The following is a 21,704-nucleotide window of genomic DNA, read 5'->3' on the forward strand; positions in this document are numbered from 1 at the left end:
GACTATAAACATTTGAACCCCACAGATTGAGGAGCGCCCTGCAGCAGCAACACGCCCCCTCGCAGCTCCGTACGACCTTGTTTTAACGGCCGACGTGGAGAAATGTTTTGTGTTAATCCTTTTCGATCCCAGTACGACGTTCGAAACTGTTGCTCTGCGCGATTGTGTCGACGCTGCCGTCCTCCTGCCACTCGCCTCACAGGCGGGGCAGGAGTCACCAACACTGTACTTAATCCTCAAAATGCCATCGGACGCTATACAAGGTCTTACATTTTTAATCCGATTAGTGAACCCTCGGCTGTGCCCAAATACATTCTGAGATGAAAGAGGGGATCGTAAGGTTTCTGATAATATCGGCACTATCATGTTAGCTGACAGGGAAATGTGGATAATATGGAGCTTAAGATATCACAATCTTTAACGCCGCATGTGTGACACCGTCATAATGGGATCGCTTCTTAATTCAGCATCCTGAAGAGAAGCGAAGCGCCACAGACTCAAGTGAAGCGTTGAAATCAGCGGGCGAACAACACGTGCACTCGCTTCTTTAGTTTAATTTACTTTGTCTCTGAGGTTTTAAACATCGTGTGCATCTCTGATGTCACCCCGAGGCTTCAGATGTCTGAGGGCAAAGTCTCCTTCAAGGAAGAGTTCACGCAAAAACAAACACACCCTAAATTCAGTTATTATCTCCTCGTCCTCGTGCTGATGGAAAGTTCAGTGACGTTTCATCGCACACAAAACATTTCTGCAGCTTCACAGCAAAACAGCTCTGCAGCATTCACAAATATTCTTACTGTAACACACATCACACAAGTGTGTGACCTGTTATCTGTCATCATCCCATCCTCAGTCAGGATGCATCAGAACACTCCACACCTCTACTGTAAATCCTGAGTCCTGTGTTTGCCTCACCGTTCCCCTTTAAAGGTACAAACACAGCCTTGTTCTTCAGCTTTAATTGGCACCAGAGGTTGTGACGGAGCTGAATCAACGTCTGTGAAAAGGTTGACACGCTGTTACCTGTGCCGAACACCAGCGTGCTCTCTAAATCCTCACACATGAGCTGCATTATGCCGGCTTTGTTTGGGGTGAAAAGCAAAGTAACGGTGACGGGCAAAGACTCTGCTGCAGCACGATTCTACACAAGAAGCTCAATAACTAGTTAAAGATTCTGCTTCGTCTCCCTCGGTTCATCTCTCTGAATATGCAAATATGTCTCATTTTAAGAGACGACGTCTCTTTTGCCTTCGTCTCGCTGCACGACTTTCAAAGATCGCCGTCTGTTCACACAACACAACTCTCTGCCCTGTAATCTGGAGCCTCGCAGTCGTTACGGTTTGCACAGAACATGACTGATCAGAGACCAGCAGACACACGTTACAACACCACACAGGCAGGATGTGACACGGGATGAACGAGGTGCAGGATTTTTGGGCCTTGATTTAAAGTGAAAACACAAGGAAATACACTCTGTTATTGTTCTCGCTCTGCACAAGTAAATGCACCGTAAAGGGTTGCTGGGTTGCGTGGACGACGGCAGAGGAGAGAGGGAGACGGTACAGGAATGTCTGCTCTGATTGGCTGTCGCTAGTTCCTTCTTTTTACGTTTACTCTTTGGGAGGTGCGTCCTTCAGAAGGGGAAAGGACGTACCGTAGCCTGCAGTGTGCGTACAGTCGTTACTTACTGCTTTGTCATGAGGGAGCTCCTTGAACTTTCACCCCGCTGCTTCTATATCCGTCGCAGCCTTGGCATGAAATTGTGCAGTGCAAAGAAAAAGGTTCTTACACTTGAATGTGCCTTCATCCATCTGTGAGCTGTCAGATGTTTGCGCTCTCTCAGCTCTGTTTGTATTTACACAACACGCGGTGACATATGTGACGGTTGTGGGTCAGAAAAGCCAGAAAAACATGCTGGCTGCACACTGCGAAACGTGACTGGATGCAGAAGGACATCCTGCATTTCACATACTTCATATCTGGACATAATACATATTTTCTGGGCATACAGATAATGTGGTAGTGTAGCTTTTAGAACGCAGGGTTAGCCTGCTAGATCTCCAGCAGCGAGCTGTTCTTCAGCTCCTCGATCACATGTTGATCATTGTTCACAGGAGTGGGTGCAAATCTCCAAAAACCATAGGTGAGGTGAAGTTCAGGACTAAAATCCTGTAGTGCACGCTGGAGGTACCAGGTGTCACACCTGAGATAGTTTCATCTCAGGTTATGATTGGCTTTCAAACAGGCTGTGATGTCACGAATCATGCTCAGATGTAACGTGTGAAAAGTCAGTCATTTAAGGTGTTTCTTTAAAGACGGTTTTCTAGGAGACGTGAAATACCTCACATCCTCTCCTCCAGGAGAAGATCAGACACTTGTGTAAAAACAGACTCTGGTCAAAGTACTCTACTCCAGTAAAGTAATAGATTACAGGCTCTGACATGTACTCAGAGTATCAGAGTAAAAAGTCTCCCTCTGAAGGACATTTGTGGTCAAAGCTAACTGAAGCTCACGTCATATTAATAGAATTCAAAGACTATTAAAGTTAAAGGTAGAATAGAGTAGGATTTGTCCCAGCTGTTCCTGAACGCACCACAAAGACAGTTGATTGTTGAGTCTCATTCCCAGGACGTCACATAGACACATGTTGGGTTGGTAAAGCGTCCCGAGCAGCAACAAAGAGAGAAAATCAGAAACTCTCTGCAGATACGAGACACTAACACGCCTTTTCTCCACATTCCAGTCTCCCTCTCTGTCTGTTTACGCCTTCTTACGGCTTTTACGTCTTTGTCTCGTCTCGCTGCGTCTGCCGTGCGTGATGTGCTCTGATAGGTCCACATCAGTCTGCTGATGCTGGGAAATAACAAGAATCCAGAATTCACCTCAGATGCATCAAACTAAAGTAACGAGGCCGTTCTGAAGCTGTGAGGAGGAGAAAGTTCACAGATACTCTGCTATAACTTCTGCAGCCGACCCCTGGAGGTCACATGCTGTGTGTTGGTGTGTGTATATTGTATTCCTAATGATTGTAATGTCGTGCAGGTGCTCACTCCTTCCTGTAATCACCTCGAGTTTTTCTTTAGGGATCGACCATTTAAGCCTCTGCACTCATAAAAGCTGACTAATGCTCGCTGCACTCAGCGGCTTCGAGTACGCAGGCACGACTTCTGCTTTCTAAAAATTATGCAATAACTACAAATAAAATGACGAATCGCTTGCAGTTGTTTGTTCTGCAGGTGTTTCATCTTGAGTGTGTGTGGGAGTCTGATATTTGCAAAGCAAATGTAAAGCTGTTGAGGTTTACAGCCTCCGCAGATCAAATCAGTACATCCTGGTTTGTTCACCTCTCAGCTGACTGCTGCCAGCGAGGTCAGTGTCTGATGGACTGACCGGACGGTTCGTCAGTCATTTATAAGACATCATTTCAGAGTAATTCTTGGAGAACTTGGAGAAAGTGCCGTTCTCTCCTTCAGACGAGTCCGGTGTAATTTTCTTTCAGTTAAATGTGGCAGCGGGTTTTTAACTGGATTAAACGATGAGCCCTCGCTGCTCTATATTCTCCCTTTTTTTTCCCGTGAACCTGAGAATTAACTCGCTGATTTATGGATAACCTATAAGGACTTATTAGCTGGGGCAGAGTTTAAAGAGCTACAGATCGTTCCTGGCTGTCTAGACAGAAGACGGCAGGCAAAAGGGCTTCTCTACCTTTATGTTTCGAAATGTCTGGCCTGAGGAGATTTGGCTCAAAAATAAGCTTTTAATAGACTTTCTTTTACAGTTAGAGAGACTGAACCGCTCCCTGCTTCAGTAGCACTTGATCTTTGTATAGTTGAGTTTTTATAAGAACATAAGGTTGGAATTCAGAAGGTTCAGGTCGTGGACTTCTATTAAACTCCTAATACTTATTTAGTCGTGCTTTTTTTAAGGTTTGGCCCCTCAGAGCGAAAATTTCCTCATCGTTTTGTGTCTTCTGACGCTTCACCTGCTGCCAATATTTCACCGGATCGGGCTGAAGTTTGTGCTGAACAACCAAGAAACCCTCAGGATCCTCTGCAGCCCGAACACTACTGGACTGTCAGCGCCGATGCTGATACAAATATCAGGGAGCGGAAAAAAGTCCATACTGATATTTGGTCATTAGACAACACAGGGCTGCAAAATGACAGAACAGAGATATCTACTGCATCAACTCTGAGGTGTGTGAGCACACAAAGCATCGATGCTGTAAACACAGAGTCCACCTCTCCTCGTCCAAAAGTTTAGTCGGCTCAGAACACGATATCTGCCCGTCACACAAGACCGTGTTCTGAGACGTTGGGGTGGAGACAATGGATATTAAGAACTTAAAGGGATATTCCAGTGTAAATTTAATCCATGGTCTAAATCACAGTGAAACTGTGTTAGACTCCCTCTCGAGAGATCAAGTTAGCAGACCGCTAATTTACGGAGTTTTATCAACCTCAGAAACGACCGCACGACAACAATACACTGCAGTAAATGGATCCAAATATAAACCGCCACCAAAAAGCCACAAATAATGCTCAGAACAGCACCAAACTTCAGCAACAGTAAAAATAGGGTCTCAGCACATAGTCCGGGGCATCTAACCTCCGCTAGCTTAGCTGGATTTCTAAAAACAGATTTCAACTCTCCTCCATCAGCTTCCGGGTCGGGGAAGTCCCGACGCGACGATTACCGAGTGCGGTTAGAAATGCTCAATTCCGTTCTTTTCCCTGTCCGCTCTCGATAATAACTGTTATAAACTGGCAGGTAAGACACATATGAACTTTGATTGCTTTTCCATGGAGTCATAATCATACATTTTCATCCATGAGCCGCGGAACTCTGCTGCACTCGGTAATCGACTCGTCGGGACTTCCCGTCAACAGGAAGCTGCTGCAGAAGAGTGGTAAATTTAGTCAGCTTTTCAGTAGAAATCCAGCTAAGCTAGCGGAGGTTAGATGCCCCAGACTATGTGCTGAGACCCTATTTGTACTGTTGCTGAAGTTTGGTGCTGTTCTGAGCATTATTTGTGGCTTTTTGGTGGCGGTTTATATTTGGATCCATTTACTGCAGTGTATTGTTGTCGTGCGGTCGTTTCTGAGGTTGATAAAACTCCGTAAATTAGCGGTCTGCTAACTTGATCTCTCGAGAGGGAGTCTAACACAGTTTCATGGTGTGTTAGACCATGGATTAAACTTACACCGGAATATCCCTTTAACTAACATTTGGGAACTATTTGTAAATGATCTTCGGGGTTTCTTGGAGGTTCAGGACACATTTCCACCCAGTCCAGTGAAAATAAGATGTTGGTGAGAACAAACATGTATTAGTCGCGTTTAAACCAAAATATTTCCTTTTAATTGTGAAGACACTTATTTTCTAATAGTCTTATAAAATGTTTTGTGTACATGCTTCAGTGTACCAGTGAAGCACACTTGTGTGTGTCCTGTGTGCACCATCACTGCTTTATTGTTTCATATCTTTTCCCCTCGAGAATCAGAACAAATTCATCGGACCTGTTTTCTGTACTGTTGTATGTTCCATGCTGGTTGCTAAGCTGTTTGTTCTGTTTGTTTGTGAGTGTTATGAATGCCACAAGTCGGAATAGTTGTCGACGTGTCGGCGTGAACAATAGATTCTCTTCTGAGTCGTGTTAAGTTTGATGAGCTGCCAGCAGCCGCTCAAACTGTTCAGCCGTGTGCTCCTTTAATTGTTTTCTAATCTACTTCTATGATAAATCGTTGAGGGTGAACAAGCCAAGACTTTGATTTTAAATTACAATGTGCTTTAAACTCCAAGCCGCACGGATAGAGGCTTTACATCAGCAGCTCCGGGCTCGGCGTTCAAGGTTAAAGAAGCAGATCTCGGTTCAGATGAGGCCCAGACTGTTGCCGTTAGTTTGGACAGTGTGGCATCACAACACGCTCAGCTGGGCTCCTGACACTGGCTCGTCGCCACGCTGCTGCCGGGCCCGGACACTGTGTCAAGCTGCTGAATGGGCCATTGTCACTCTCGGCATGACCAGAGGCAGATCTCATTTTTTCCAGGCACGTTTCATTCGACATTTGTTCTGGCTGCACAGAACGAAATCCTGCTGAAACAAATCCTCCTTTTTTTTAAAGAGAATTCACATCATGTCAACCAAATGCTATTTTTGTCAGTGAGTTCAAAAGAACTGGACTTTCTGAGTTGTTTTTGTACCGAAGCTGTGATGTGAGGAAATTCCTACTTTGATTTGAAGAAGGGAGTAAAGAGTGTGTTCGGTATCGACGGAGTTTTAGAAGCTTCAGATCCTTCAGTTTAACGTCCGACATGCTGGGTCTCAATTTAATAGTGATGCCTCTGCGTGACCTACATACAGGAAGCAAACAGGGCCGTCAGCGAGAAGACTCCTTTTTCCTGACGGCTAGTTTAATCATATTCTATAAAATCATCGTGTTGGTAGCGCGGCCGTCCTGTGAGGACCGTGTTTATCTGAAAAGGCTTAAAACTTTTTAAGTTGTCGGACAAACAGCCTGATTTCAGCTTTGTGACGACGCGTTTTCCTGCTTTTTAAAGAGTTTAGGTATTAAACTGTGTACTTCTACTTCACTACATATCCAGTCAAAGCCACATCAGATGTGCTGGTTTTGAATGTTTGTGATAAAAGTGTTCCTCCTTATTTCTTAAAGGAGCAGTTCACCCAAAGATGTAAATCCAGTCGTTACCCACTAAACATTTCTGGAGCTTCACAGTATAGAAATGTCGTGGCTCCATACAGCTTGTCTGGTCTTCTGAAGCCCTGAGATCCCAAATTAATTTTTAAAACAAGTTATCTACACCCTCGGCTTGTGTTTGCTTTTAGCAGCTACTGTGTAGATTTCATTTTTAAGAAGGAGGTACAGCTCAGAGCTTCTGGAGACTTGGATTAGCTGTACGGAGCCGTTTCATGTTTTCTGGCTGTTTGTTTTCCGTTTTAAATCAAGTCTCCAGCTGCTTCAGTTGTCCGATGTGCAGAACCTGCCTTAGAAATATCATGTTTTTAAGTTTTCTTCAGTATCAAAGTAGTCCCGTGATAGTTGTCTGTACATCCACAGGTTCACTGCAAACAGGAAGTGCTAATAGATAATTCGGCAAGGTTTAAATGTAGTTTTTTGAGAATTTTATGATGTTTTTTACATTTTAAAACAAGTCTGGAGCTATTTCAGTTGGTTAAGAGAATGCTGCAACTCAACATTCAAATCAACACGTGAAGCAGATGCAAACTTGTAATCCTGAAAGTAACAAGTAACTCAAGCTGTCAGACAAATGTAGTGGAGTAAAAAGTACAACATCGATATCTAAGATGTAGTAGACCGGACAAAATGGAAATCCTCCAGTAAAGCACCTCACATTTGTAATCGAGTAAATGTCCAGAGTAACATTCTGGCAGTGCTGAACACTTCGAGGTGTCGGCGCTGTTTCTTTTTTTCCGTCTGGATAAGCGGATCTCACAGGAAGGCGTCAAGTGCAGGTGATATCTGAACAACACAGCCTGCATGTGTCTGACCTAATATTAAGAGAAGACACAAGCTGCATACGCAAACACGGTCTCGGACGAAGAAACAGATTCCCCGTGGAGATGTTTTTGTCTGAGCAAATGTGTTCTGTGGAAAGCCGGAAAATATCTCTGAGTGAGGAGGAAGTCGTGGAGGGAGAGAGGGCCAGTCGGACTCAGTCATGTCAAGTTTTGGTATTCAGACTGAGGTGTGATAAGCTGAGCCAGTTGAAGCGTGCTGTGAAATCTAGCCTCCAGCAACGAGCATTATCGCCATGCAAGTCAGGGCAGGGCCGAGGTTCCTCTATCTCGCTGTATACGAGTGGCAGCGCGCTATTGCAGCTCCCTCAAGTTGTTACAAAGACCTTTGCTACACAACTGTTTGCCAAGGTTTCTCTTTTGCAACACCATCTGGTTTACTGTGTGGGTGTGTGTGTGCACAGACGTATCCGTGTGTGATCCCTCCCATATGTGTCCTGGTTATAGAGGTGCAAAGGAAAGAGTGAGCCGCCTCCAGGAAAGCTGTTCGGTTAATAAACTGAGTGAAGGTGGGGCAGAGCTGCACAGGTGAGCCAGCTGGCAGACACACAAACCTGCAATGTGTAACTACTGACCAAAAGGCCTCGGCGGTGAGATGACATCAGAAATAAAAAGGTGATGTGATGCCAGTCGCCTTTGAGGCTCTGCGCCACTCTTCCTTCCTGCTCCTGCAGCCCGGTCCCATTAACTGGAACGTTAAACGCAGCCTCAGGGCATCCGTTTCAATTAAGAATCGTCGAAATGCATTAAAGGTCTGAGTCACACGGTTCTGCTGCGCAAACACACAGCCTGCCGAAAGAGAGAGAGCCAAGGAATAAATCGAAGATCAAGATCGTCGAAGTTCTGCAACAAGGAGGGTGAATTGGTTTCCTTTTCCTGGGAGAAAGCTCTGCAAACCTCTGATCCAGAACTTTTTTTAAAAACAGACTCGCTCCTCTGTGCAGTGAGTGATTGGAAAGGGATTTGGGTTTTTCTTTTTTTTCTTTTTTTTTTTTAATCCACTGGACCTTGTGGAGGAACAAAACTCATCAGTCAAACTGTCGGCTGAAGTCTTTTCTTAAAGGAGCAGGTGGACTCACCCGCGCTGATATAAAAATCAACACGTATCGATTTTGAGTATCGGAAGCGGTTTCGTTTTGTGAAGTATCAAAGTCAAAAGTACCAGCAGCGCTTGTTCACACACAACATTTCTAAAGATCTGATCTAAAGAAATAATGTTGTGTAATAATGTTGTAATGACATGATGACATGTCGCCCAGCGCTGCAGAGATGCATTGCAAGATGGTCTCTAAGTCATATTTATCTTTGAATCGAAATAAAAGCATTTTATGTCTTCATTGTTTATTGTTTCTCTGTGTTTTAGAGAAATGGTAATACATATTTATATTTTTAAAGATATTTTATCATGATGACACTGTTACTGTCACAGTCAGGAGGAGTGTCGTAGTCCGCAAAACATTTCTGGAGCTTCACAGCAAAACAGAGTTTCAGTAACAACTGAAGCAGCTGGAGATTTGATTTCTAAAACAAACACAGCTCGTCTGCTGTGATCACAGTCTGCAGAAGCCCCGAGATCACAACCTGATCTGAAAAGACCCTCGATGTGCAACCAGGCTTTTATTTTAGCAGCTACTGTGAAGATTTGGGTTTAAAAAATGTGTAAATAAATGTTTTTTTAAATAATTCTAACTCTCACTACAACACGTCTTCCACAGATTAGATTAAATAAAAGACATGAAATATACGATCATATTACACAAGTGGTGGAAAGTAACTAAACACACTTACTGTACTTTTACACATTTTACTGTACTACAGTTACTACAAAGTTACTTGCATTTAACTTAAAGGGATATTCCGGTGTAAGTTTAATCCATGGTCTAAATCACTGTGAAACTGTGTTAGACTCCCTCTCCAGAGATCAAGTTAGCAGACCGCTAATTTACGGAGTTTTATCAACCTCAGAAACGACCGCACGACAACAATACACTGCAGTAAATGGATCCAAATATAAACCGCCACCAAAAAGCCACAAATAATGCTCAGAACAGCAGCTTCCTGTTGACGGGAAGTCCCGACGAGTCGATTACCGAGTGCAGTAGAGTTCCGCGGCTCATGGATGAAAATGTATGATTATGACTCCATGGAAAAGCAATCAGAGTTCATATGTGTCTTACCTGCCAGTTTATAACAGTTATTATCGAGAGCGGACAGGGAAAAGAACGGAATTGAGCATTTCTAACCGCACTCGGTAATCGTCGCGTCGGGACTTCCCCGACCCGGAAGCTGATGGAGGAGAGTTGAAATCTGTTTTTAGCTTCACAATAGAAATCCAGCTAAGCTAGCGGAGGTTAGATGCCCCGGACTATGTGCTGAGACCCTATTTGTACTGTTGCTGAAGTTTGGTGCTGTTCTGAGCATTACTTGTGGCTTTTTGGTGGCGGTTTATATTTGGATCCATTTACTGCAGTGTATTGTTGTTGTGCGGTCGTTTCTGAGGTTGATAAAACTCCGTAAATTAGCGGTCTGCTAACTTGATCTCTGGAGAGGGAGTCTAACACAGTTTCACAGTGATTTAGACCATGGATTAAATTTACACCGGAATATCCCTTTAAGTTTGAACATTTCCAGCTACTTTATATTCCAGGATGTCATCTTGACGCCTGATGCTTTTAGCTCTGCAGCTACAGTGAAGATTTCAGCTGTAAAGAGGGTGTTAACAACATGTTTTTACATCAATTTGGGTTATCGAGTTTCTGAAGAATTCCCTAAACAGTTTGTATTGAATGTTGTGTCCCCTCTCCTACTGAGACCTTCCTGTTCTGTCCCCTCAGTGATCTACAACTATGAGCCCGGTGGCGAGCAGGAGCTGTGTCTGCAGGTGGGCGACACCGTGCACATACTTGAGAAATTGGAAGGTGAGTGAGCCGAACAGGCCCCGACACGTCCCTCCTCCTCCGGCTCCGGAGCAAGCTGGCACAGGAGCTTCAGTGAAATGCTGAACTAAGCGGCGCTCAATATGCTATGCATAGTAATGTAAACAGGTCCAACACAATGTCCTCCCGCCTGTCATCACTCCTCCCGCCTCCTCCTCCTCCTCACTCCAACATGTTCTCTATTAATTTCTCTCCTCAGGCTGGTACAGAGGCTACACGCTGCGTAAGAAGTCACAAAAGGTGAGCGCATCATTAGCACTCCATTATCCTGGAAACAAGCCTCTGATCTATACATACTGATTACCTCTTTGTTTCCTGCAGGGCATTTTCCCGGCTTCATACATCCACCTGAAGGAGGCCGCGGTCGAGGGGATAGGGTGAGCTCACATATCAGTGAACGCACATGAAGATGAAGCGCTTTGATTTTAGCTCGCGGTCCTCGCGTCATTATCATAAGTGAGGATTCAGTAATGCTTTTCTTGGCCGTGCCGGGGAGACCACCCAACTATTTATCATTTATAGAAATGTTGTGTCTGTCCAAGTGAAATGACATGATGTGTGAGTGATGAGCCACTTTGCCAATAACTTATTTTTCCCTCTTTGTGGCTGGTAGCCAGCAGGAAATAATTATCCCAGCAGATATACCGCTGGTGCAGGAGCTGGGGGCCACTCTGAGGGAATGGGCGCAGATATGGCACAAGTTCTTCGTCGTATGTTTTCCGATCACCGCTCTGGTTTTTCTTTTTTTGCACCAATTCAATACGTCGTATTTGTGCAGGATGTGTTGTCACGAGTGTGTTCATCTGACAGACAAACAAAACCACCCAGTTCAGGAGTCTGCAGCAGATGGCCTACAGCCTCATCGAGTATCGATCTCAGATAGTGTCGGGAACGCTGCCGAAGGATGACCTTGTCGAGCTCAAAAAGAAAGTCACAGCCAAGATTGATTATGGAAACCGGTATGAATCCTTCCTCCTTCTTTTACTGTAATAAATTGCCTGATATCATAAACGCCATTGTAAAGTTTTATTGGCCTGAGTCATTTCTGTAAGAGGCTGTTGGGAGATGGTATTAACATCTGTCCTCAGTGATCTGATCACAAGTGGACAGCTCTGAGTCTGTCGGTAATAAACGCGTACATCACCGAGACAGAGAGACGCCGTGTTTCTACAGGAAGAACTCCATGTAGAACATTTGCTGAATTAACAAGAAGGCCTGAATAATTAATAATTTGTCAGCTCTGTCGCTTCACAACGTTTATAAAGTTTCTCTGAACTCAACAACTCACTAAACGGAGACATTTTTAAAGGGAGTCTGGTGACTTTCTCCACAAGTGGCCTATATTAGTTACATTACAGGGTTAGGATTAGTCATCTGTCAACTGTTGTGTCTTCTTCTTCTTCTTCCTCTTCCTCCTGCTCTTCTTCTTCCCTTTCTGCCTCTTTTTCTTCTTCCTACTCATCTTTGATTTCCTCTTCTTTCCTCTTCCTTCTTCTCCTCCTACTCATCTTCCTTTTCCTCCTCTTCTTCCTCTTCCCTTTCTTCCTCTTCCCCTTTTTCCTCTTCTTCTTCTTCTTCTTCCTCTTTACTTTCTTCCTCTTCTTCCTCTTCCTTTTCCTCCTCCTCTTCTTCTTTTTTCCCCTTTTTCCTCTTCCTCTTCTTCCCCTTTTTCCTCTTCTCCTTCTTCCTCTTCCTCCTCCTCTTCTTCTTCCCTTTCCTCTTCTTCTTTCCCTTTCTTCCTCCTCTTCTTCTTCCTACTCATCTTCCCCTTCTTCTTCCTCCTCCTCCTTTTCCTCCTTCTCTTCCTCTTCCTCTTCTTCCTCCTCCTCCTTTTCCTCCTCCTCCTCCTCTTCCTCTTCTTCTTCTTCTTCCCCCTTTCCACCTGTGTAACCAGGTCTGAACCGGGTCTAATACCGTCTCTATTTGCTGCTCAGGATTCTGGGTTTGGACCTGGTGGTGCGAGACGAAGCGGGAAACACTCTGGATCCTGATTGGACCAGTACGGTCACTCTGTTCCGGGCTCACGAGACCGCCTCCCGCAGCGTGGACGACAGGATCCAAGAAGAGAAGGCACGACTTCACATTCAAACCCGCTTCATCCAGCGATATAATTCATAGTCCGGCTAATGATGCCAACAAATTCTATCTCGGCGCCGCTGAGTTCTCCTTTCTGTAATTTACATCCAGTCACCTCACACGTGCCTGTTCCTGTTTGCTCTTTCTACCTGATTTCATTTTAATTTGTCCCCAGAGTTAATGGGTGTGTAATAAACCTGCCCGACTGATCACCGCAGGAACGCTTTGTTGACATTAATATAAAGACGGGTTGTGAATCACAATGCTGGATGCGTCCGTGCATCCATAATTGTTAATTGTGCCCCAGAACTGAGCTAATTTTTTCCTACAGGTCACTTTTTTCCCACAGTAGCCGTCCGTGCTCTGACCCTGAAACCTTTCCTTTGTGCAGACGCGCCTTCAAAACCTGGAGATGAGGCGTCAGACTCTGTTCAGCACCGTGCACACCTACAGTCTGCTCATGAACCTGAAGAACTTCGTCTGCAACATCGGGGAAGACGCCGAGCTGCTCATGTCTCTGTACGACCCGGACCAGTCCGAATTCATCAGGTCCGCTTTGCACTTTACTCTTAATTCCACATTTAAGTATCAAGCTGAGTTATTTGTCATTTTGGGCTCATTAAATTCCTGCCAGAAAGTCGTTTCAGTGCCTGTTGTTGTTCATCCTGCTGCATCGGTCCGCTGGGCCTAAAAATGTCAAACTCTTTGAGGAGTCTCGGGGCGCAGAATTACATTTTTGAACCCAGCGGGCTGAACATGTTTAAACTGTGGAGTCACAACGTCCACTGTGCGACAGATCATTGGGCTCCTTCATTACTGCTTCTCTAAAATCTTCCTGCCTCTGTGTTTTATCTGAGAGTTTTTATCTTTAGTTTTCTGTATTTCCTCCTGACGCCTGACACAATGTGATATCTAACTGTGATTCATATTTGAATTCATGCAGCGAGAACTTCCTGGTGCGCTGGGACAGTATGGGGATGCCTAAAGAAATTGAAAAACTCAACAACCTGCCAGCACTATTCACGGTAACTGAATCCCAGCCGGCCGACTGTATTCCCTCCGCTTTGGATTAAAACAATCCAAACTGCTGCCTGAAATCTGTGACAAATGAAGACAATTTGCTCCTGGAAGCCTTTTAATTTACTGAAAGTTTTTCACTCAGCGGCTCACATTCACGGCACGTCTTTTTGAAAATGTGAATCCATTTGCCTCCATTATAACGCTGCTGTTCATGTTAATGACAGAGTCAGCAGCTCCCAAGCAAACAAGCCGTCGTGTTAATCGGCGGTTCATCGAGGCAAAGAGCTGAAAGTTTAAAGTCGTATTTGCCTCCTCAAAGCACACAAGCGAGGCCTCGCTCTGCTTCAGTCACATAAAGATGATAGAAAGGTGATGCGTCTGAGGGTTTTACTGCCGCTTTCATCCTGTGATATTTACCATCTGGCTCTGCAGCTTTCAGCCATATGATTGTTCTGCGCCTTATCACTCAGCACGTCACCGTAAATCACCTTTTGTTTGTTGTCCTCTGCGTCCAGGACCTGAGCAGCAGCGACCTGATGAGGCAGCGGCTCTTCCTGGTGTGTCAGATCATCAGAGTGGGCAGCATGGAGCTGAAAGAGGGCAAGAAACACACTGGAGGGCTGCGGAGGCCGTTCGGAGTGGCTGGTGAGCTACTTTTCACATTTGTTATAACCCCCCTCCCTCGTTTTTGCAGCTTTAGGTGCATGAATAGTTCTGCCTGGGCGTAAAAATGAAGGATCCATGTGCTGAATGAAATGGGAACACCTGCTTCATGACCTAGAAAAATGCCTCCACTCTGCCTTGGCAAAGGGAGTCAGTGGGAAATTGGTTTAGCGCCCGTCTTTTTTGTTTTTGGCCAGATGATTAGTGGGTTTGATGAGAAATGGTTCCCTCTGCTGTTCCAGCAAATGGACTGAAACCAGAGTCAGAGGGAGCGTTTAACTCAGAAGCCACATTTTTCGTAGCCAGGAAGAAAAAAAAACACACATTTTATTTGGGGAAAAGAAAGAGAGATGAGTGGAATGAACGCTTCAGAGCAGGGCTTAAAATAACACTGTGATGTTTGTAGGTTATATCACGCTACGCGACACATATCTGGATGTTTTTTTTTAAATCTCCTCAGAAGCAAACGTCCGTATCAGTATTAATCGGTACTTTCAAAACACATCAGCACCGTTAGATGTCTGATAAGCGATGGCGGGGTGCTGGAGGTGCCGGAGAGGTCAGCGGCTAACAGATGTTAGTCAGGTTTGTGAGTCAGAAGTGGAGTTAGTCAGCAGCAGGCGGGACTGAAGAGAAGAGCAGGGAAGCAAACACAACCCTCAGTGAGACCGACCCGAAGACACACAAACACAAGTGAAGCTGTGAGTCTCAGTGTGAGCGTTGGTATTCTCTCCCTGCTGAAAGCCGTGAGGTCAGTTTGTGTTTTTATCTCTGGCGTGGAGGTATTTCAGACCCGCGGCCTTCAGCGATAACAGACGACTGACCGAGTGTTTGTGCTTTATTTTACAACCACTGGACGGACTTTTCCTTTGGAGCAAAACACAATAACACATCCCTTCTATGAGAGAGGGGTTTTTAAAAATAACCAATTTTACTTTGCAGTGGTGCAATCTTATTTTCCTCCTGGGCAAATATTCCCACAGCTTGTTTGTATAACGAGAACAGAGGATTTTATAAGACGTAAAAAGATCTCAGTCAAAAGCAGTTCAGATTAGTCTTGATGACAACATGCCCGACGTTTAGTCTCATATCACAATAACACTCTCATTTTAACAGCTCAGACGTCAATCAGCAAGTTTTCCAAGATGAACAGTCGATGCTGTTTACCGGAGCCGGAGATATTGATTGTTGTATTATGATTATATCCACTGAGAATGGATCCAACATCAGGAGGGTCTCTGAATATTAATACCTCAACATTAGCATCTGGTCGGCTGAGAAATTAACATTTAAATATAGTTAATATCTCGTCAGTAGCTTCATCTTCTCATACAGAAACAGAAACAGAATTTTATATAAACAACCGTTTTGTACTCTGGATTTATTCTGTCCGTAGCTACACTACACACCTTTGTGTATTTATGAGTGGGCTGGTCTTCAGTGGCAGAGAGGTGTAATGATCACGTGTATTTCTTTATTTATTGATAAAGCCCTTGTTGCAGCTGTAGATAGCACCTCAGATATCAGTGATGCTGAAAGCTATCACGCCCACGTAGCCTCTGCCGTCCAGTCTGAGGCTGACACACCCAACAATCCATCCATCCATCATCCTGACCCGCCATCCCACAGTGTGTGAGCTGTAAACGAAACACAAAAAACATTTTTCCAACAAATAGAGTTCAATTCTAACACCAGCATCTGAAATGCCGCTGATAGCACGGGATACTAGAAATGGGACCCTGCTTGGTTCCCAGTTAGCTCTGCTTAAAGGAGAACTTCGGTCGATTTAAACATGCAGCTTTATCGCTCAAGCTACCCTTGACTAGCCAGTACCGAAAACGCAAACACTTTTGATCCACCTCTTACAGAGCTCCTTGAACGGAGAGTTAGCAGTGACAGCTAACAGCATGGGGTCAGAACTTTACACTGTGTTTTAAGCATCTTAACATGCTCCACATCTCACACCAGAAGTTATGCAACATCAGCAGACACCTTACAACACAGCACTGTAGCGTGTATGACTCACAATGAATAAAAAAGTGGTTAAAACAGTGTGTTTGTGCAAGCAGCTACATACCGGCTTGTTGACATCCGTGTCGTAGACCAAACTAGTCGATCCGTCGAGCGTGCGCTTACTCCCTCACTGGCAGCGACGGAAACTTGAATTTTGCAGACAGAAACGTATTCCAGCATTTTCGTTTTTCTGTTCATAACGTACATGTTCATGTTACAGCCTGTCATGATCCATGAGCCTTACAATAGCCTGTTCGCTCTGCACCGGGAGCTAGCTTGTCTGCTTTATCGCTGGCTTGAGCGATAAAGCCGCATGTTGAAATCGACCGAAGTTCTCCTTTAACGTTACACACTGGAGATCAATTCCTCCTCGCAGCTCTGAAAGCCAACGCTGGCAACTACTGTTTTTAAACAAACGAAGAAGAAGTTGAGTGTTGCCAGTTTCAACAGCAGCAACCTCACGAAGCATCTGAAGACGCGTCATGTGAAAGAGCACGATGAAACTGCTCTCCCCGAACTTCACGAGACAGCGAGGGAACGTGATTCATGCAGGCTGAAAGACGTGCAGGCGGTCAGCTTTAATACCTCCGACGTTAGCCACAGGGAATTATGTATTCAGAGATTCTTTATGTTTCTTTTTCAGTTACGACTGTCTGTCAAAATAGACAATAAAAGAATGTTATATGGCAGTCAGTCTCTGCGGGGTGAGCAACACAACAATGATATCGATTATATCACATCCACACAGGTTAGTCGTATACAGCTGTTAAAAGACGCACTGGTATCGGGTCGGTACTCGATATCGGTCGAAACCCAAAAGCGCAGGTATCGGAGAAGAAAAAAAAGGTATTGCAACGTCTTTCCTCTCAAACAGGTTGTTTACATGAAAGTGTGAAAGGTTTCTGTCCACCAGGCAACAGGTGAGTGAGAGCCAACACCTGGCTCAGCAAATCCAGTCACACCGAGTCCATTTTTAGAAGTACGCAACTAGAAAATCCCTGTTCTGTTCTGTTGCTTTCTGCGCTGTTGCGTCTGTTAAATGAGCTTATCTGTGACTACAGTCTGCAGCCTCACTGATGTTCTCTGTGTCACTGCAGTGATGGACATTACAGATGTCGCCCACGGCAAAACAGACGACGAGGACAAACAGCATTTCATCCCTTTTCAGCAGTGAGTCTTTTGATGCTGTCACACTTCTTCTTCTGCTGTTTACTGGCTCAACCTTGGGGTTTTTTTTTGTTTTTTTTTCAGCGACACAATTGGGCAGAAATAATGGGAAACATTTGGAATAGGACTTGTGCTGCTGTATTTGCGTACTGCGTTCCCTCGCGTCTGTTCTCAAGGATGCATTTCGAATATTTCCTTCGGTGCTGCTTCTCAAGGACAAATATGAAAACCTTTTTTTTTTTGCAATACCTTTTTGTCAAAGGAAGGCTTCAAGGCCACGTTTTTCACAGCACCTGCTCACCGGGGGGGGAAAGAGGACGATAATACAGGAGTCTAGATGGAGGAACCCCTAAAAATATCTCCACTGAGTCTTGACATCCAAACCAAATTTCCTGTGAGGTTTAACTCTCTTTGTCTCTTGTCACCGTGTCACAGTTCACTCAGGGAGAGACGAGAACATGTTTTTGCGGGATTTCTGAGGACTCATCAAATGTTTGGATGATTATTTTCAATATTTAAAGTGGATTTTTACGACATTTTTCTAACCTGACATATGAAGTGTTTTGCGTTTTTGTATCTGGAGGGTATTTGTACTAAATCCAGACTTCAGGCACACTTTGTCTGGCGTTCACTCCGTGGAAGTGACTAAAACTTTCCTGGATATGCAATTTTCTGCTCTCCAGTGCTTTTCTTTTACGAAAGACAAATGAACCACAGAACGAGCTTTCCAGCCCTGACAAATTAATTTATATTTCATTAACGGAGTGACTTATTTCCCGCTGGATAATTGCAAATTAATGACAAAAAGGTCACACTTAATGAATTTTCCAATGAACAATGAACAGTGTATACTTTGTAACAAGTGTGTATTTCTCGGCTTGAAATAACAAAAGAAAAACTGATATTTTCATTCAGCAGTGTTTCTGAAACTCTGTTGCAGCTCATAAAACATTCAGCGCAATCATCACATCAATCCACACAACGCCGTCTGACTCCTAATTTGTCCTCCAAAAAGGCCGTCAAAGCATTTTACTGGAGTCAGAAGTAAATATCATCAGTGGATTCATCGCTGCCCCCAAAATGACACGTTGTCTTTGTCTCGTTTCTGGCAATTATCTGAGAAGCTGTGGCATCAAAGTCTGCTGACATTTCCCTTTCCTGTATTTATGTGTCATTAAGATGCCAAACAAAATAGTTCAGTGTTCACGGCAGCATCGACTCAAATCAAATGCCAGTTTGATCTAATCGTCCTCATTCACAGAAACTCTCAGTCGCGAAATAGGCAGGGTCAGGTCTCCTAGTGACAACAACGTCACCAGACTCCATTAACAAATGTAGTGATTTAAAGAGTTGTTTCATGAGGAGAAACTGAACAAACGTTGTGAAACTTATTTATGATAAATTCTAAATCATTGTCTCCTTCTTGTAAATTGAGCATTAAATGTAACACATGAAGCCGACTATAAACAAAATCTCACCAGACTCCCTTAACAAATCAGCTAATTTTAGGAGTTGTTGCGTAGCATAAAACTTTATAAACATAATGAAACTGTGTCTCTGATAAATTCTAACTCATTGTGTCCTTGTTGTAAATTCAGCATTCAATATAATACATGAGGCCAACTTTCATCACAACCCCACCAGACTCCCTTAACAAATCAGCTAATTTTACGAGTTGTTGAGTAGCGTAACACTTTATGAAGATTATGCAACTATATCTACAACAGATTCTAACTCACTGTCTCCTTGTTGTAAATTCAGCATTAAATCTTTCAGCTGAAGTTGTTTGTCTCCTTGTAAAAAGTGTCAGTTTGTGGCAGCATGTCTGTACCAGCCTGTCTGCTTCTGTGTCTAAAGTGCTAAAGTCTTACCTGCCAACATTGATCAGCTGTTTGAACACACTGTTTACACTGATTTCACCATTTACACTCCATTTATGAAAGAAGAAACATGTTATTGATCTAAACATGTCACATGTTACAAAGACACTAAACAGTAACAATATAGGCTACTTCTTTGTCCCCGTGGAGAAAGTCCCCAGACTCCCTTAACAAATGTGTCAGTTTAGTGAGTTGTTGAGTTGGAGACACTTTATAAACTCTGTGAAACTCTGTCTCTGACTCATTCTGCATTACTTGGACCTTCTTGTTAATTCGGCAAATCTTTTATATTAAGTTCTTCCTTTTATTTTGCATAAAAACATAAAAAACTTTGTGTGTGTTTGCTCTCGTGATGAGTGTGTTTATTTGCATATAGAGCAAGTAGTGAGATGTGATCACAAGTGGTCGCATGTAACATTTTGTGATATATATATATATGTTAAATTCTTGTTTGGATTGTTATGCTCATACAGTGTATTTGAATTGTGCACGAAAGCAACAAGAAATGCGTTCACTGTTGGGGGAAGAAATGAAGTTCAGATTTGAGGACTGCACACCGTTTGAGAGTCTCGATTTTCATCCAGCAGGAAGAAACTGAGAAAATCCAACATGAGTCTTTGATCAAATTTTGCCACTTCTGATTACACACATGAGCACTTTATAGAGCTCAGCGGAGCACTCACACTGTGCTACTTCGCTCTCTGGTAGTCACTCGAGGTAAATTGGGATGTGGGGAGGAATAATGGTGCTTCTGTTAAGAGATTCAGAAAAGCCTCACGTCGCCTTTGCTGCTCTTCTGTCCATTTGTCTGTCACCTGTCAGGGGCCAGCGGCTGATATTGTCTTCCTCTCTTCCCGATGTTTCTCTCCCAGGATAGCCATGGAAACGTACATCCGTCAGAGGCAGCTCATCATGTCTCCACTCATCCCGTCTCGAGTCATAGGAGAGAACGAGCCGCTCACTGCTGTCTTCAACAAAGTCATTGCTACGCGGGAGGTCAATCACAAAGGCCAGGGTAAAATGAAGCGCTCGCAGACAGCCCTGCTCCCCCGTGATTTCCAAGGGTCTCTCTAAATTGACCTTTGTTGTTTTGAGCGAAATAAATGATGTGTGAGAAGTCTCCAGGCTGCGTCCTCACGGTGTCTGCCTCATTGAATTTCGTTGCATGTTTGCTTGCAGGGCTGTTCGTGACCCTGAAGCTCCTCCCGGGAGATCTCGCCCAAGTCAGGAAGGACTACCCCCACTTTGTAGACCGCAGCACGGCTATCGTCAGGAAAATGGGCTTTCCAGAAATCATCCTCCCAGGTGGATTAAAGTCTTTGTTGCTAGGCATTGCTCTACATACGCCTTGGTCATGTTCATTTTAATTGCCTACAAAACCGTGAGAAGCGTGCATAAAATCTGAGAGCATTCACATGACGGTGTGTCGTTCCTCCTCCAGGTAACGTGAGGAATGATATTTACGTGACCTTGCTGCAGGGGGAGTTTGACCGTGGCAAAAAGAAGACCCCGAAAAATGTTGAGGTCATACTGAGCGTGCATGACGATGAGGGCAATCCAATGGAGGTAAACAAACAGACCAGAACATACAACACACGATCTGACTCACTGTGCCGCCATCTTTCTTTACCATGATCCCAAAATCATGAAATGAAAATGTGACATGTGAAATTCACGTTCCAAAAACAACGAGTCTCTGAATGCTTCACACGTGAAACGTCTGAAAAACCTGTGTGAACAACATCTGACAAAAAACTAATATGAAACATCTGAAAGAAAATATATGTACAGCGTCCCAAAACCACACGTGAAATGTCCAAAGAACACATGTAACCTGTCTTAACACACTGACAACATCTTAAATCAGAAACTTCTGATTGCTTCACATTCGAAACCTTCAAAAACACTTTAGTACTTCCGATTTTCTTTAATTTTGAATCATCTAAAACGACATGTGCCTCCGAATGTCTCGAAACATCCAGAGACGTATAGCCGAAACCAAAGATAAACACTAAAACCATAAAATCATATATATCAACACTATATAAGCCAGACTGAATAAATGGGTTTTTTAGTTTACGTTTAAAAATAGAATAATTTCCAGCTCTTCTTGGATCCACTGTGAGGATGTTCCACAGGCTGGATGGTGACGGCTGGAAGCAGCATCGCTAAATGTTTTAGTTCTGCTTTCTGAAGACGCTAAAGAAGAAGTGGAGATCTAGGAGGCCGTCGTGCTTCATAAAGCAAACGCATTTCTGAGACTGTCTGGTGCAAGGCCATGTCGTGCTTTATCTACAAATAAAGGAATTTAAAATCAATACGGAGCACAAAGAGCTTATTCTTCTGAGACTGACTGCTAGCATCATCTCTGTATGCTGAGACCGAGGTCAC

At 44.0% G+C, this 21,704-nt stretch overlaps 1 protein-coding gene across 2 annotated transcripts in view; it reads left to right on the forward strand.

The window, feature by feature from the left end:
- The window catches only part of dock5 (dedicator of cytokinesis 5), a 51,334-nt gene that overhangs the window by 3,204 nt on the left and 26,426 nt on the right, over nucleotides 1–21,704 (forward strand). For both annotated transcript variants that reach the window (XM_030416546.1, XM_030416547.1), the window contains exons 2-14: nucleotides 10,393–10,476; nucleotides 10,694–10,734; nucleotides 10,816–10,871; nucleotides 11,108–11,204; nucleotides 11,305–11,453; nucleotides 12,429–12,564; nucleotides 12,962–13,119; nucleotides 13,514–13,595; nucleotides 14,106–14,235; nucleotides 17,364–17,436; nucleotides 20,186–20,328; nucleotides 20,493–20,618; nucleotides 20,755–20,879. In XM_030416546.1, coding sequence (XP_030272406.1) covers nucleotides 10,393–10,476; nucleotides 10,694–10,734; nucleotides 10,816–10,871; nucleotides 11,108–11,204; nucleotides 11,305–11,453; nucleotides 12,429–12,564; nucleotides 12,962–13,119; nucleotides 13,514–13,595; nucleotides 14,106–14,235; nucleotides 17,364–17,436; nucleotides 20,186–20,328; nucleotides 20,493–20,618; nucleotides 20,755–20,879 — 1,400 coding nt within the window. The remainder of the gene's footprint in view (nucleotides 1–10,392; nucleotides 10,477–10,693; nucleotides 10,735–10,815; nucleotides 10,872–11,107; nucleotides 11,205–11,304; nucleotides 11,454–12,428; nucleotides 12,565–12,961; nucleotides 13,120–13,513; nucleotides 13,596–14,105; nucleotides 14,236–17,363; nucleotides 17,437–20,185; nucleotides 20,329–20,492; nucleotides 20,619–20,754; nucleotides 20,880–21,704) is intronic.

The sequence above is a fragment of the Sparus aurata genome, chromosome 5 (assembly GCF_900880675.1).
Source record: "Sparus aurata chromosome 5, fSpaAur1.1, whole genome shotgun sequence".
Taxonomy (NCBI): domain Eukaryota; kingdom Metazoa; phylum Chordata; class Actinopteri; order Spariformes; family Sparidae; genus Sparus; species Sparus aurata.